This window comes from Amblyraja radiata, chromosome 21 (genome assembly GCF_010909765.2).
Source record: "Amblyraja radiata isolate CabotCenter1 chromosome 21, sAmbRad1.1.pri, whole genome shotgun sequence".
NCBI classification, from domain to species: domain Eukaryota; kingdom Metazoa; phylum Chordata; class Chondrichthyes; order Rajiformes; family Rajidae; genus Amblyraja; species Amblyraja radiata.
The window spans coordinates 1,219,177-1,234,612 of record NC_045976.1 but is presented as its reverse complement, the minus strand read 5'-3'; the positions used below and the strand labels follow the sequence as shown (position 1 = coordinate 1,234,612).

The window sequence follows — 15,436 nt, the reverse complement described above, 5'->3', positions numbered from 1 at the left end:
GATAGTGGTGGACAGGTGCGGGCCCAGTCTCACTGCCTGCGGACGCTCCGTCAGAAAGTTCAGGATCCAATCACATATCGGTGAGCTGAGGCCTAGCTGGTGGAGTTTGGTGGTGAGCTTGGTGGGGATGACCGTATTGAATGCAGAGCTATAGTCAATGAAGAGCATCCTCACGTACATGCCCTGTCTGTCCAGGTGAGTCAGGACAGTGTGAAGAGCCTGAGAGATGGCATCCTCTGTTGATCTATTTGCCCTGTATGCAAATTGATGAGAGTCCAGTGAGGCAGGGATGCTGGATTTGATGTGGGAGAGGACCAGCCTTTCCAAGCACTTCATTGGGATTGGAGTTAGGGCAACCGGGCGGTAGTCGTTCAGGTTGGTGACTTTAGACTTTTTCGGCACCGGCACTATGGTGGCTGTTTTCAGGCACTTGGGGACCGTTGCCAGAGATAGAGACAGATTGAAGATTCTCGTGAATACCTCCGCCAGCTGTACAGCACAGTCCTTTAGTACCCTTCCCTGGGCTCCATCCGGGCCTGCAGCCTTGCGTGGATTGATCCTACGCAGAGCGCACTGTACCTCCTGAGTGCTCAGTGTTAAGGCCTGTCCCTCCGCCATGGCCGGGGTTATTCCACTCCTGGTGGTGTTGCCAGTTTCGAAGCGGGCAAAGAAGGTGTTTAGTTCGTTGGCCAGTGTGATATCACCGTGGGGGCAGGCGGGGCTGCTCTTGTAGTCAGTGATGTCTCTGACACCCTGCCACCCTGCCACATGCTTCTGGTGTCCGCGATATTGAAGTGGTCTTCCACCCTTTGCCTGTGGATGTCTTTGGCCTTTTTTATGCCTTTGTTCAGGTTCGACCTGGCCGCACTGTAAGCAGAAGTGTCCCTGGATTTAAAGGCATTGTTAGCCCTTAGCAGATCCTGAACCTCCTTGTTCATCCAGTGGTTCCGGTTTGGGAACATCTTTATTTGCTTGTCCACTGTGACAGTCTCCACACAGCAGTTGATGTAGGAGAGCACAGTGGATGTGTACTCCTCCAAGTCTACCTCTGTACCACTGGTTGCCTGTTGTTCAAACAGGTCCCAGTCGGTGCGATCAAAGCAGTCCTGGAGTTGTAGAATGGCGTCCTCGGGCCATATTTTGACCGTCCTTATTGCAGGTTTGGTCTTGTGGATGAGGGGTTTGTATGCAGGCAGTAGAAACAGTGAGAGGTGATCGGATTGTCCCAGGGATGGGCAGGGGAGAGCTCTGTATGCGTCCTTGATGTTGGTGTACACTTTATCCAATGTGTTTGAGCCCCTGGTAGGGCACTGCACATGCTGGTGTAATTTGCGGAGTGCAGCTCGTAGGTCGACCTGATTAAAGTCCCCTGCAACAATGAAGGCACCGTCGGGGTGAGCATCCTGCTGCTTACTGATGGCCGAGTGCAGCTGTGCTAGTGCTAGGTTAGCATTAGCCTGTGGTGGGATGTATATGGCCATGATGATAACCACAGTAAACTCCCGAGGCAGGTAAAACGGCCTACATTTAAGCAGTAGGTATTCCAGGTCTGGGGAACAGTAGCTCTCTACTGCAGTGTGGTTGGTGCACCAGTCATTGTTGATGTAGATGCAGAGCCCGCCACCCTTGCTCTTACCGGAGTCCTTTGTTCTATCAGCACAATGCAGTTGGTCAGGTCCACAGCCCCATCGGGAACCAGCGCGCTGAGCCAGGTCTCTGTGAAGATCAGCACACGGCAGTCTTTCAGGGATCGCTGGGTGTTGATCCAGAGCCTTACCTCATCCAGCTTGTTGGTGAGTGACCGGACATTTGCGAGAAAGACGCTTGGGAGCGATGGTCTTTGTGGAGCCCTCCGTAGCCTGTCCTGCACCCCCACTCGCTTTCCACGTTTCTGCTTTCGCTCCCGGCGCTTGCTCCATCTCCTACCCTCCGGAGTGGTGATCCAGGGGGCTGTTCTGCCCAGCTCCATCGGGATTTTGGTGAGTGTGCTGTAGTACTCACAAGCCAGTTTCTCACAGCCACGTCCTATATTGAGCAGTTCCGTGCGGCTCCATGTGCGACCCGTCGGGATTGCGATGTGGGTCCTGGATTTCTTCGTCCTGGAGGTGAGTTTCTTCCTATGGTTTCTGGGGGTACTAGGGGTTCTGGGGGTTCTCAGGGTTCTGAGGTTTTTAAATACCTTATTTTCACAGCCGCGTTCGGTACCGCGTTGCTCCGAATTGACTCGAACTTGGGAGCGCAAAGCCGCTGCGTCTGAACGCGCCGCCATCTTCAGGGATGTCGTCCTGCCTTCTCCTGCCTTCTCCCCATAACCCCTGACACCCGTACTAATCAAGAATCTATCAACCTCCACCTTAAAAATATCCATTGACTTGGCCTCCACAGCCGCCTGTGGCAATGAATTCCACCGTATTGTTTATATTCCTATGCGGATGGAATAGGATGATGAATCTTTGAAACCACTGCCCAGTTTTACTGGTGACAACCAGAGTGCGCTTTGGAAGAGAAGGAGATCGCACTCATTCTGCACGTTTGTGGCCACAACATGTCTCAATGTTCAGCGCAGGTCACATTGTAGATCTACAGCCACGCTGTACACAGCACTGTGGTGTCATGTGAAACACACAGACATTGGCAGAGCACCACTGGGTATCAAGCGATGGCATAGAGGGCAAGGAGGCATGAGAAGAGGAGCAGGCCCTGTGGTTGATGATTATGTCTGTGCATCGGGTTAGATGTAGAGAACGTTGTGACTTCAGTCATCTTCCTTGATTCCATGACCTTTATTAATCTAAACAAACCCAACAGTGTCAATGTGGGCATCCTTAGGTAATAGCTTTGGCAGCTTTTTGAGGAGACCATTCTAGGTTTAATTTGATTTAGAGATACAGTGCGAACACAGGCCATTCGGCCCACCGTGTCACTCCGTCCAGCGATCCCCGCACACTAACACTATCCCACACACACAATGTACTAGTACAATGACTAGGGTGGGAGAGGGACGGAGAGACAGGGGATGTAAGGGTTACTTGAAGTTAGAGAAATCAAATTTCAGGCCTCTGGTTTGTAAGCTGCCCAAACAAAACTAAGGTGCTGTTCCTCTACTCTAACAATGGAGGAGGCCCAGGACAGAAAGGTCAGTGTGGGAATGGACCAAGACAGCCCTGGTGTGTGTGGTCACTCATTGACCTGGGACAGCCCTGACTTGGTTTGGGTGATGGTCTGTCACTGACCCGGTGTGGGCCAGTCAGTGACACAGGACCATCCCAGTGTGGATCTGTTCATTCATTGACCGACTGGACATGAGCTGATTTGTAGTGCACCAGGTTGCAGGAGTGGGACACCAGGCTGCAACCCACAGTCCCACAGTGAGTGTTATATAGAAAATAGGTGCAGGAGAAAGCCATGTGGCCCTTCGAGCCAGCACCGCCATTCATTGTGACAAGACCAATGCTCCGACAAGTGTTCCGCAGAAGTCTTATAGCGAACCATTAATGAGGTGAGGAAAGTCCAATTGAAAATACCACTTGAACACAAGACTGGCAACGGTGGAAGTAACGTCAATATTTATGAAGCTACAGCGGAGAGATGTAAAAAATTAATATTTCTGGTGAATGATCAGTCCTCACCATTGAAAATTTTTACTAAAAAAAAGTGACCTCGCATGTGGAATTTTAGACACAAAATGCTGGAGTAACTCAGCAGGTCAGGAAAAAAGGAATAGGTGACATTTTGGGTCGAGACCCTTCTTTTAGCTGAGAAAAAATGAAGTAAGGCAGAGAGGATGTACGCATTGTTTTGTCATCTTGAGACTATTGCCACAAGATGTCAGACACTTTTAACACAGAAAAAATGAGAATACACACCAGAAGTGACCATTCATTCTGATGTTTTGTGCAGGTGAACGAGACCAGGGGGAAGTTACATTCTGAAGGAGAGTTAAAAAGAGGGGAACCATGGTAAGTTAGAAATGCCGTGCAGAGCGTTCCAGTAGACGGTGTCTTTTCTGCATTAAAGACTGTTGTGTGTTCACTTTCAGGTGCCGTCGGATACACAGTTCTGAGCTGGAAAATGTAAATAGAAGCTGACTCAGAAAGAACACATCACGGTTTTGAAAACGAAGTGACAATTAACGATGACTATGTTATATTAATTTGCAGTCTTCCTGGGAAGAATTTTATCGAGGTTCCTTGGCATCATGCTTTTAAAATAATTTTAATGTATATATAAAATATAAATATTTTTATGAAAAGGATGTGACATGAGAGATGGAACCAAAGAGCTGCTGCAACAAAACTCATTCAGTGTCCTCGTACCACAGGCAGAGTGAGGTCTGTTGATCTAGGTGTCTCGGGTCTGATACAATTAGCCCCTGTGAATACCTCCAAATTTCCTTTCAACATAAAAGGAGACAGTTCGGCCCATTGAGTCCGTGCTAGCTCGCACAGCAATCCCATTCCCACACTTATTCTTCCTGTAATATATTATCCCCATGTTTCCCTCAACTCGCCCCAGGTTCTTCCACTCAGCCACAACTGGGTGGCACGGCTGCGCAGCGGTAGAGTTGCTGGCTCACAGCGCCAGAGACCCGAGTTCCATCCTGACTACGGGTGCTGTCTGTACGTGGTTTGTACATTCTCCCCGTGACCTGCGTGGGTTTTCTCCAGGTGCTCCGGTTTCCTCCCACACTCCAAAGCAGGACAGGTTTGTAGGTTAATTGTCTTGGTATAATTATAAAGTGTGCCCCAGTGTGCGTAGAATAGTGTTTGTGTGCAGGATCGCTGGTTGCCGCGGACTCAGTGGGCCGAAGAGCCTGTATCTCTAAACTAAACTAAACTAAACTGAGAGCAATCTAACCTGACAACTCGCACACTTGGGGGAAGTGGAGCACCCAGACTAATCCCTTGTGGTCACAGGGAGATAGAAACATAGAAACATAGAAAATAGGTGCAGGAGTAGGCCATTCGGCCCTTCGAGCCTGCACCGCCATTCAATATGATCATGGCTGATCATCCAACTCAGTATCCTGTACCTGCCTTCTCTCCATACCCCCTGATCCCTTCAGCCACAAGGGCCACATCTAACTCCCTCTTAAATATAGCCAATGAACTGGTCTCAACTACCTTCTGTGGCAGAGAATTCCACAGATTCACCACTCTCTGTGTGAAAAATGTTTTTCTCATCTCGGTCATAAAAGACTTCCCCCTTATCCTTAAACTGTGACCCCTTGTTCTGGACTTCCCCAACATCGGGAACAATCTTCCTGCATCTAGTCTGTCCAACCCCTTAAGAATTTTGTACATTTCTATAAAATCTATAAGAGATTGTGCAAACTCCACACAGGCAGCACCGAGGTCAGGATTGAACAGGGTTTGCTGGTGCAGTGAGACTGTGGCTCTACCGGTTGTGTTGCCCTGATGTGAAGCTGTGTGTTTACACTCTCCTCATCATTGGTATAGTGCAATATTTCCATCCGCTCCTCCTCACCCACTAAACTATCATGTAAAGCTAATGTTTAGTTTAGTTTAGCCCACCAAGTCCGCGCCGACCAGCGATCTCTGCTCACTCTAACACTATCCTACACACTAGGGACAATTTAGAAATTTAACAAAGCCAATTCGTTTACAAACCTGTACGTCTTTGGAGTGTGGGAGGAAACCAGAGATCCTAAAGAAAATCAACAGGGAGAACGTACAAACTCCATAAAGACAGCACCCATAATCAGGAATGAATGGGGGTCTCTGACACTGTAAGGCAGCAACTCTACCACTGCGCCACTGTGCCAGCATGTAAGGTATGTAGATGAAGCTTCATAATGCTATAGATAAGTATAGAAGGAACACATGTGGGGAGAATGACCCTGGACAAGTATTAACATTCACGGGTCGGAGATATGAAAGCACATATGTGATTGGTACAAAGCAGGTACCATGAAACTTAACACAGCCGCTCTCATCTTATTGCACTGAAAGTTACTGGAAAGGTAGTAAATATCAACACCCATGAAGTGGATACAATGAATCTATTTAGTTTAGTTTAGTTTAGAGATACAGTGCAGAAACAGGCCCTTCGGCCCAATGAGTCCGTGCCGACCAGCGATCCCCGCACAGTAACACTACACTGAGGACAATTCACAGAAGCCAATTAACCTACAAATGTGTATGCCTTTGGAGTGTGGGAGGACACCGGAGATCCCAGAGTAACCCCACGCAGGTCATGGGGAGAATGTACAAGCTCCGTACAGACAGCACCCATAGCCAGGATTGAACCTGGGTTTCAGGCGCTGTAAGGCAGCAACTCTGCCATTGCGCCACCTCTAAGAAAAATATTAAATATCAATACCCATGAACTGATCAGAATTATTCTATATTCACTTATTATTTTACATTTATTCAATTGCTTGCTTGAGTACAAACATGTTGGAGACAATGGCATAATTTGTCGTTCAGTGGTGGGAAAATGTTTAATAATTATGGGCAGTAGTACCTAGAAAGTACAGTTCCTTGTTAGTGTCTGCCTGCCTACGATTGAGTATTAGAAAGGCGCTATATAAATCCCATCCATTATTATTATTATTACGTTTGGTCACAGAACAGTACAATACAGGAACAGGTCCCTCAGTCCATAATGACTGTCAAAACTGATGCCCAGTTATAGTAACCTCCTCTACTGCTCGTGACCACTCTCCCTTCATTCGCTCATCTCCATGCGCTTATCCAAAACCCTTTTAAATTATATCTCCTCCACGACTTCCCCTGGCAGTGCATTCCAAGCAGCCACCACTCTCTATTAACCCAGCCGATTGGCTGGTGACTGGGGAAATGGAAAGGCATTAATACTATTTCTGCACATTGGATGTTCCAAAAGGTTCATATGGTTTCCCGCCTCTCATTGTATCAGACATCTTCAGGCGTATGAAGCTGGATAAATGTCCCGGGCCACAGATATACCCGAGGACATGGTGGGAAGCAATGGGATATACAAATCACCATTAGACACAGGAGAGTTTCCAGAAGAATGGAGGGTGGCTAATCTTGTGCCTCTATTTAAGAAGGGCTGCATGGAAAAACCTGGGAACTATAGACCAGTGATCCTAACATCCATGGTAAGCAAGTTACTGGAGATTATTCTAAGGGATAAGGTATATATGCATTTGGATAGACAGGCGCTGATTAGGGTTAGTCAACACAATCTTATACGTGGCACAATTCTGATTGTGTTTTTTGAGTAAGTAACAAAAGGATTGATGAGGGCAGAGCTGTAGACGTTGTCTATATGGACTTCAGCGAGGCATTTGATAAGGTTTCCGCAAGGTAGACTACTCTAGGATGATAGATGGAATGGGATCCAGGGAGAGCTAGTCAACTTGATAGAGATAGGTTTCATGGAAGGAAGCGGAGGATGATGGTGGAAGGTTGTTTTTAAGACTGGAGGCCTGTGACTAGTGGTGTGTTTCAGGGATCAGTGCTGGGACCCTTGCTGTTTGTGGCTTAAACCAACGATTGGATGAGAATGTGCAAGGCATGTTTAACAAGTTTTCAGATGACGCAAAAGTGGGTGGCATCAAAGGCAGCGAAGATAGCTATCCAATATTTGCAGCAGGACCTTGATCAGTTGGGCTGAGGAATGGTTAATGGAGTTTAATACGTAATATGTGCGAGGTGTTACGTTTTGCGAAGTCAAACCAGGGCAGGATCTTCACAGTGAATGACAGGGCTCTGGGATGTGTTGTGTAGAGGGGTTTAGGATTGCAGGTGCATGGTTCCTTGAAGGTTGAGTCGCAGGTAGATAAGGCTTTCGGCACATCGGCCTTCATCAGTTAGAGTATTGAATATAGAAGTTGGGAGGTTATGTTGCAGTTGTATGACATTGGTAAGGCCACAATTGGAGTATTCTGTTCAATTTTGGTCACCTTGTTATAGGAAAGATGTTATTAAGCTGGAAAGGATGCAGAGACGATGTATGAGGATGCTGCCAGGACTCGTGGGCCTGAGCTATAGGGAGAGGTTGAGCAGGCTAGGACTTTATTCCGTGGAGCACAGGAGAATGAGGGGTGATCTTATAGAATTGTATAAGGGGAATAGATCGGGTAAATACAGCGAGTAGGTAAATCAAGAACCAGAGGACATATGTAGGAAAGAGGAATGTTTGAACAGACTAGGCTTGTATTCACTGGAGTTTAGAAGGATGAGGGGGATCTTATAGAAACATATAAAATTATAAAAGGACTGGACAAGCTAGATGCAGGAAAAATGTTCCCAATGTTGGGCGAGTCCAGAACCAGGGGCCACAGTCTTAGAATAAAGGGGAGGTCATTTAAGACTGAGGTGAGAAAAAACTTTTTCACCCAGAGAGTTGTGAATTTATGGAATTTCCTGCCACAGAGGGCAGTGGAGGCCAAGTCACTGGATGGATTTAAGAGGGAGTTAGATAGAGCTCTAGGGGCTAGGGGAGTCAAGGAATATGGGGAGAAGGCAGGCACGGGTTATTGATAGGGGACGATCAGCCATGATCACAATGAATGGGTGTGCTGGCTCGAAGGGCCGAATGGCCTCCTCCTGCACCTATTTTCTATGTTTCTATGTTACCCAAAGCTTGGTAGTGTATGGAATCTGCTGCCAGAGAATGTGGTTGAGGCAGATACAATCACAACGTTTAAAAAACATTTAGACAGGTACATGAATAGGACACATTTAGAGGGATATGGACCAAACGCAGGCAGGTGGGAATAGTAAGATGGGGCATGTTGGCCAGTGTGGGCAAGTTGGGCTAAAGAGCCTATTTCCGCACTGTATCACTATATGACTCTTTGGTTCAGAAAGTTGGAAGTTAAATACAGTCCAATATGATTGGTACCATGTACAGTAATAGGCAAGGAAATGTATAGTTTTGAAAGAGCACCTTGTAGATTAATTTTGAGATTGTGAGAAACCAGAGCTGGTTGGAGATGTTGATGGCTTGCCAGCAATACAGGACTGAGCAGCTGTCTAGCTCACAATCTCTGATTCTTGTCTATGTATTTCCATGATAAATGGTATTAATGTCAAATATGTTTTAAAAAATCCAAGTGATATTTTGTACCATGCAACAGTGTGCAGAAGCCTGGCCAAGATGATTGTTGTCTAACATACCTCAGCCTTTGACTCGAAGGATCACTCTACTCACATTCCCAAGAAAAATGAAAGAAAATAATTCTGCTCAGGCAATGTGTATATTAAAACTAGGAAATTAAAATATCTAGAAGAAAAAGAGACAGTATTTTGCTTACTTCAGGTTAGTTTTTTGCAGTTATTACCAGAAATCCTGAGGAGTTTTCTTCATGTTAAAGGGCGTGGGAATGAGTTGAGTACATGAAATGAGTATGGAGGTTGGGAGGTCATGTTATATAAGATGTTGGTGAGGCTGCATTTAGAGTAGTGTGTACAGTTTGGGGCACCAAGTTACAGGAAGGATATTGTCAAGTTGGAAAGGGTACAGCGAAGATTTACGAGGATGTTGCCAGAACTCAAGGGCCTGAGCTATAGGGAGAGGTTGAGCAGACTGGGGTTAGGGTTAGGGTGCAGGAGGATGAGGGGTGTACAAAATCATGAGAGGAATAGATAGGGTAAATGCACATAGGCTCTTGCCCAGAGTAGGGGACGAAGAACCAGGGGACATAGATTTAAGGTGAGGGGAGGAAGCTATAATAGGAATCTGAGGGGTACCTTTCCACACAAAGGGTGGTGGGTGTATGGAACGAGCTGCCGGAGGAGGTAGTTAAGACGGGCTATTGCAATGTTTAAGGAACAATTAGACAGGTACGTGGACAGGCCAGGTTTAGAGGGATATGAGCTAAACGCAGGCAGGTGGGACTAATGTAGATGGGGGCAAGTTGGATGGTGTGGGCTAGCTTTCCACACTGTATGAATTCATGACTCCATGACTCTATCCTACGAGTTGGTCACATCAGTTTCTGCCACACAGTTGTCAGGATGACGCAACTTGCAGAATCAAGATAAGTACTTTACCCTTTGAACAAAGGCTTGGTAAAGGAAAGAATGGAAATCTCAGCGTCCATCATGCAAAAAAAGTGAAGGAGCAGTCGTCTAAACAACATCATCAGATGTTCGTAATTGAGACAAACCCCAATCATGTCCGACATAGATGTCCCAAGACTTGGCTGCGACTTTGCCCCGACTTGGGGTTGTCAGGCTGCTCCCTTCAGCAGCCGAACCGGGACTAGCTGTGCAGATCGATGCTCTGTTGGTATCATCATTTACCAAACAGGCTGCACGTGCTAGTGACTCCGAGTTCTGCTCCCTTCCAGTGCCAACAGAGTATTACAGGGAAGGACTGGAGCGCCTCTGGCCCCCATGCGCCAGACAGAGTGGGAGAAATGCTGCAACCCTGCCAGGTGTTTGTCAAAGGCAATGACGTTTATATGACTGAACGAACCCTATCCCTATTAAATCAGGGATTTCATCACTTTATTGATATGCATAAAGTTGTCGTCTATTGGAAGGAATCTTCCACAGTCCCCTCTAATGAGCGGAATTTACCATGACGCCACCAGGTGTAGCTCCCACAGGTGACTGATAGGCACAGCTCAAACAAGGCTTCCCAAGCCTAGGAGCTCTGGACTGCCATGGCAGGTCCAATTCCACTACACCTTTTTATTGGTGTAAGTGATAATAAATGTTCCTTGTAATTTATCTCTTTTAAAACATAAACTAAATTGGCATGATAATACATATTTATGATATTGCCAAGAATAAACCTGAACTGATATTATAAACCAAAGGATACCAGCACAATGGTGCGGCTGGTAAAGCTGATGCCAGAGACCTGGGTTCACAGCACCAGAGACCTGGCTTTGATCCCGACCACAGATAGATCTGTGTGGAGTTTGTAGCTCATAGAATGATATAGACTATGATAGTCACAAACGTGACCCTGTGGCAACTGTTATAAATGCCAACTCTATTATAGCCGTCCAATTAAAAGAATACACTATATATGCTATAGCTGTAGCAGCAACTCAGTTAAATTTGTTTGGTGCTACAGCAGGCGGGACTTACCTAAGCGGTATTCTTAAAACTCACCTGCTGCCGATAAATCTCCTGCAGTAACAGTCCCGCAATTTACGAATGCAAGTGCCTGAATTTGTAACTCTGGCTGCCTGCTCCCGAATGGAGCTGTGATGTCGGCATCCTCTATATTTAGGGCCGTCTGCTGAAGACTATAACGGCCACAGCCGCAAACCCAGCTTTAACGAGGCTATCGGTCTCTGAACTGGGTCATCCCCTGCCGTGCAGACTAACGGCAAACAACCGCATGAAGCCCTATAACTTCAGCCGCTTGCTCACATTGGAGACTGCGGTGACAATATAACCTACCCTAGCTCCAGTGGAGCAGCTACTTTTTTGGGGGCCCGCTATAGAACGGCCCAAAGAAAACTGACATACCTTGCAGAGCAGTGCGGGAACTGCTCTGACCAGCGCCATGCGTTAGACGTATTGACGCGCATGCGGTCTGGCGGACTTCTTCACGTAGTCACTCACATGACTTCGAAATAAAATTAGTATATTTACCAAACCAATTAACCAACAAACCTGTACGCCTTTGGGGTGTGGGAGGAAACTGGAACACCCAGAGAAAACTCAAGCAGGTGCATGTAAATGTAGATGGCTTGGTTAGTACATTTGCAGATGACACCAAGATTGCTGGAGTCATAGACTGCGAGGAAATCTGTCAAAGTATACAGCGGAATGTAGATCAGCTATAGTAATGGCAGATTAAGTTTAATTCCAGCAAGTATTAAGTGTTGCACTTTGGGGGTTTGAGTGCAAGGAGAATATAAAGAATTAATGTCCGGGCCCTTCACAGAATTGATCTTGGGGTCCAAGTCCAACAAACACAAAAGGTGCAACACAATTACACGGAGTGGTAAAGAGGGTGTATGCTTGCCTTCCTTGGTCGTAGCATTTAGTGTAAGAGTCAGGAGGTGATGATGCACCCTTTATAGTACTTTGGTCAGGCCGCATTTGGACTATTGTGTGCAGTTGTGCTTGCCCCAATGCAGGAAGGATCTGGAGGCTTTGGAAATGTTGGAGAGGTGGGTTACTACAATGATGCCTGCATTAGAGGATATTAGCTATGGGAGGTTGGACAGACTTAGAGTATTTTCTCTGGAAAGCTGGAGGTTGAGGGGAGACCTACTAGAAGTATGTAAAATTATGAGAAACATAGATATGGTAGTCAAGTCAAGTCAGGTTTATTCGTCACATACACATCCGAGATGTGCAGTGAAATGAAAAGTGGCAATGCTTGCGGATTTGTGCAAAACATTACGAAACAGTATGGAACAGAATCACATATTCACATACTACATATTTGTGGGAGGAAAAAAAAAGAGAAAAAATCAGCAATTTAATAAGACACCACACAACAGTAGATTGGTACAGTAAGTTAGTCCCTGGTGAGGTAGGAGTTTACAATCCTAATGGCATCTGGGAAGAAACTCCTTCTCATCCTCTCTGTTTTCACAGCATGGCAACGGGAGGCGTTTGCCTGACCGTAGCAGCTGAAACAGTCCGTTGCTGGGTTGGAAGGGGTCTCCCATGATTTAATTGGCTCTGGAGTTGCACCTTCTGATGTATATTTCCTGCAGGGGGGGCGAGTGTAGTTCCCATAGTGCATTCAGCCGAAAGCACTATGTCCTTCTTGACCTGGGCAGAGCAGTTCCCAAACTAAATTGTGATGTTTCCGGACAAGATGCTTTCCACAGCCGCTGAGTAGAAGCACTGGAGGATCCTCAGAGACACTCTGAATTTCCTCAATTTCCTGAGGTGGTAAAGGCACTGCCTTGCCTTACTCACCAGTGTTGCAGTGTGTGATGTCCATGTCAGATCTACCATACAGTCAGATCTACCATTCAGTAGACCCCTCTCCCCCCCACCTGACAGAAATAAAGACACATTTCATGTTTCCTCCTACATTTCAAAGACGTGCAGATTTGTAGGTTAATTGGCTTTCAAAATTGTCCCATATGTAGGATAGAACTTGTGTACAAGTGATTGCTGATGGTGCTGACTCGGTGGGCCGAAGGTCCTGTTCCCACACTTTATCTCTAAAGAATAATGATCTTTTCTCCCTCGATGGAAATATTAAATACTAGAAGGCATAGCTTTAAGATAGTGTAGTGATGAAGCTCCGACTGTGGCTTTTAAGAGACTTTTGGATGGGTGTGAGGATATGCAGGGAATGGAGGGATATATATTATGTGCAGGCAGGTAAGAATTGGTGCTGGCTTTGTGTACGGCACAGACATTGTGGGCTGAAGGGCCTGTCCCTATGCTCTACCGTTCAATGTTCTATCTCCATTAAGGGGAAGAAAAACTCATTATTCACCCTATATAATTTTGTACACCTCTATCAGGACCCCATCATCATCCTCCACTCAATGGAAAACAAACCCAGTCTATCCAATCACTCTTCATGGGTGATGTCAGTGATACAGTATGGAAACAGGCCCTTCAGAATAACTCGTCCACACTGACCAACACGTCGCATCTACACTAGTCCCACCTGCCTGCATTTGGCCCAGATCACTCTAAACCTATCCTACCCATGTACTGTGTCTAAATGTTTCTGAAACATTGCGATAGTACCTGCCTCAACTACCTCCTCCAGCAGCTCGTTCCATACACCCACCAGCCTTTGTATGAAAACTTCACCCCACAGGTTCCTATTAAATCTCCCCCCCTCCATTTTAAACTTATGTCCTCGGGTTCTCGATTCCCCTACTCTTAGCAAGAGATTATGTGCGTTTACCCAATCAATTCCTCTCATGATTTTGTACACCTCTATAAGGTCACCCCTGGGGTGGGAGATGGCAACCTTCACGTGGTCCGCCCTGTTTCGACAAATGCAATCAACCCGGCGTGCACTATCAAAGAAGATTAAATAGAACAAGTTGTCCGACAACTTTAGGCTGTGCACGGCATACACAAGAAGGTCTCCCCTAATCCTCCTTTGCTTCTAGGAATAGTCCTAGCCGGCGGAACCTCTACCTATAGCTTAGACCCAGGACAAGGGGTCACAGCTTAAGGATAGAGGGGAAATCCTTTAGAATCGAGATGAGAACATTTTTCACGCAGAGAGTGGTGAATCTCTGGAACTCTCTGCCACAGAAGGTAGTCGAGGCCAGTTCATTGGCTATATTTAAGAGGGATTTAGATGTGGCCCTTGTGGCTAGAGGGATCAGGGGGTATGGAGAGAAGGCAGGTACGGGATACTGAGTTGGATGATCAGCCATGATCATATTGAATGGCGGTGCAGACTCGAAGGGCCGAATGGCCTACTACTGCACCTATTTTTCTATGTTTCTAAGTGACCCCCAAGTCCTGGCAACATCCCGTAAACCTTCTCTGCACCATTTCTAGCTTGACATTTTTCCTACAACATGGTGCCCAGAACTGAACACAGTACTCCATTTGCAGCCTCACCAATGTCTTACATAACGTCCTGTTCTCCCCAGGTGTGCCAGTATCCTCCAACACTCCAAAAGACATACAGGTTTGTAGGTTAATGGGCTTGATAAAATTGTAAATTGTCTCTAGTGTGTGTAGGGTAGTGTTAATGTGTGGGGATTGCTGGTCGGTGCGGACTCGGTGGGCCAAAGGGCCTGTTTCCAGGCTGCATCTGGAAAAAAAACCTGCAACCTGACCTCCCAACTTCCATACTCAATACTCTGACTGATGAAGGCTAATGTGACAAAAGCCTTTTTGACCATCCTATCTACCTTTGATGACACTTTCAAGGAACGATGTACCTGCACAACTAGATCCCTCTGCTCCACCACACTCCAGAGCCCAACCATTCACAGTGCAGATCAGATACAATTGGTCTGGATGAAGTTTGGAGATTCTGCGGCCACAAATCAAACTGCAATTTGGTGTATTGCCCCAGTGGTGTCAGGGTCCTGGATGTCCCGGAGTGGCTGCCAAACATTCCCATGGGGAAGGGCGAGCAGCTGGAAATCATTGTGCACATTGGCATAAATGACTTGAGTGAGACCCTACACATGGCATTAGGCAAAATGTTAAAAAGCAGGACAGTATTGTCCAGATTACTCCCAGTTGTATGTGCTGGTGAAGAGGGGAACATGAATGCCTGGTTTAAAAGTTAGCGCAGGGAACAGGTATTCAGATGTTTGGGATTGGGATCGTTTCTGGGCGAGTTCAGTTCAGTTTAGTTCGTTGTCACATGTACCGAGATACAGCAAAAGCATTTGTTGCATGCTAACCAGTCAGTGGTTAGTCGTCAATACATGATTACAATCGAGCCATTTACAGTGTAGATACATGAAAAGGGAATAACGTTTAGGGCCAGCTATGCCAGTAAAGTCCGATCAATGATAGTCTGAAGATCGCCAATGAGGTAGATAGTAGTTCAG

General features: G+C 46.4%; 1 protein-coding gene across 1 annotated transcript in view; it reads left to right on the top strand.

Moving 5' to 3' along the window:
• The window catches only part of slc26a3 (solute carrier family 26 member 3), a 46,157-nt gene extending 41,911 nt beyond the window's left edge, over positions 1–4,246 (top strand). Inside the window, exons 19-20 of the mRNA XM_033039366.1 lie at positions 3,901–3,959; positions 4,040–4,246. Of these exons, the coding sequence (XP_032895257.1) occupies positions 3,901–3,959; positions 4,040–4,088 (108 nt within the window). The 3' untranslated portion in view covers positions 4,089–4,246. The remainder of the gene's footprint in view (positions 1–3,900; positions 3,960–4,039) is intronic.
• The last annotated feature ends 11,190 nt before the right edge of the window (positions 4,247–15,436 follow it).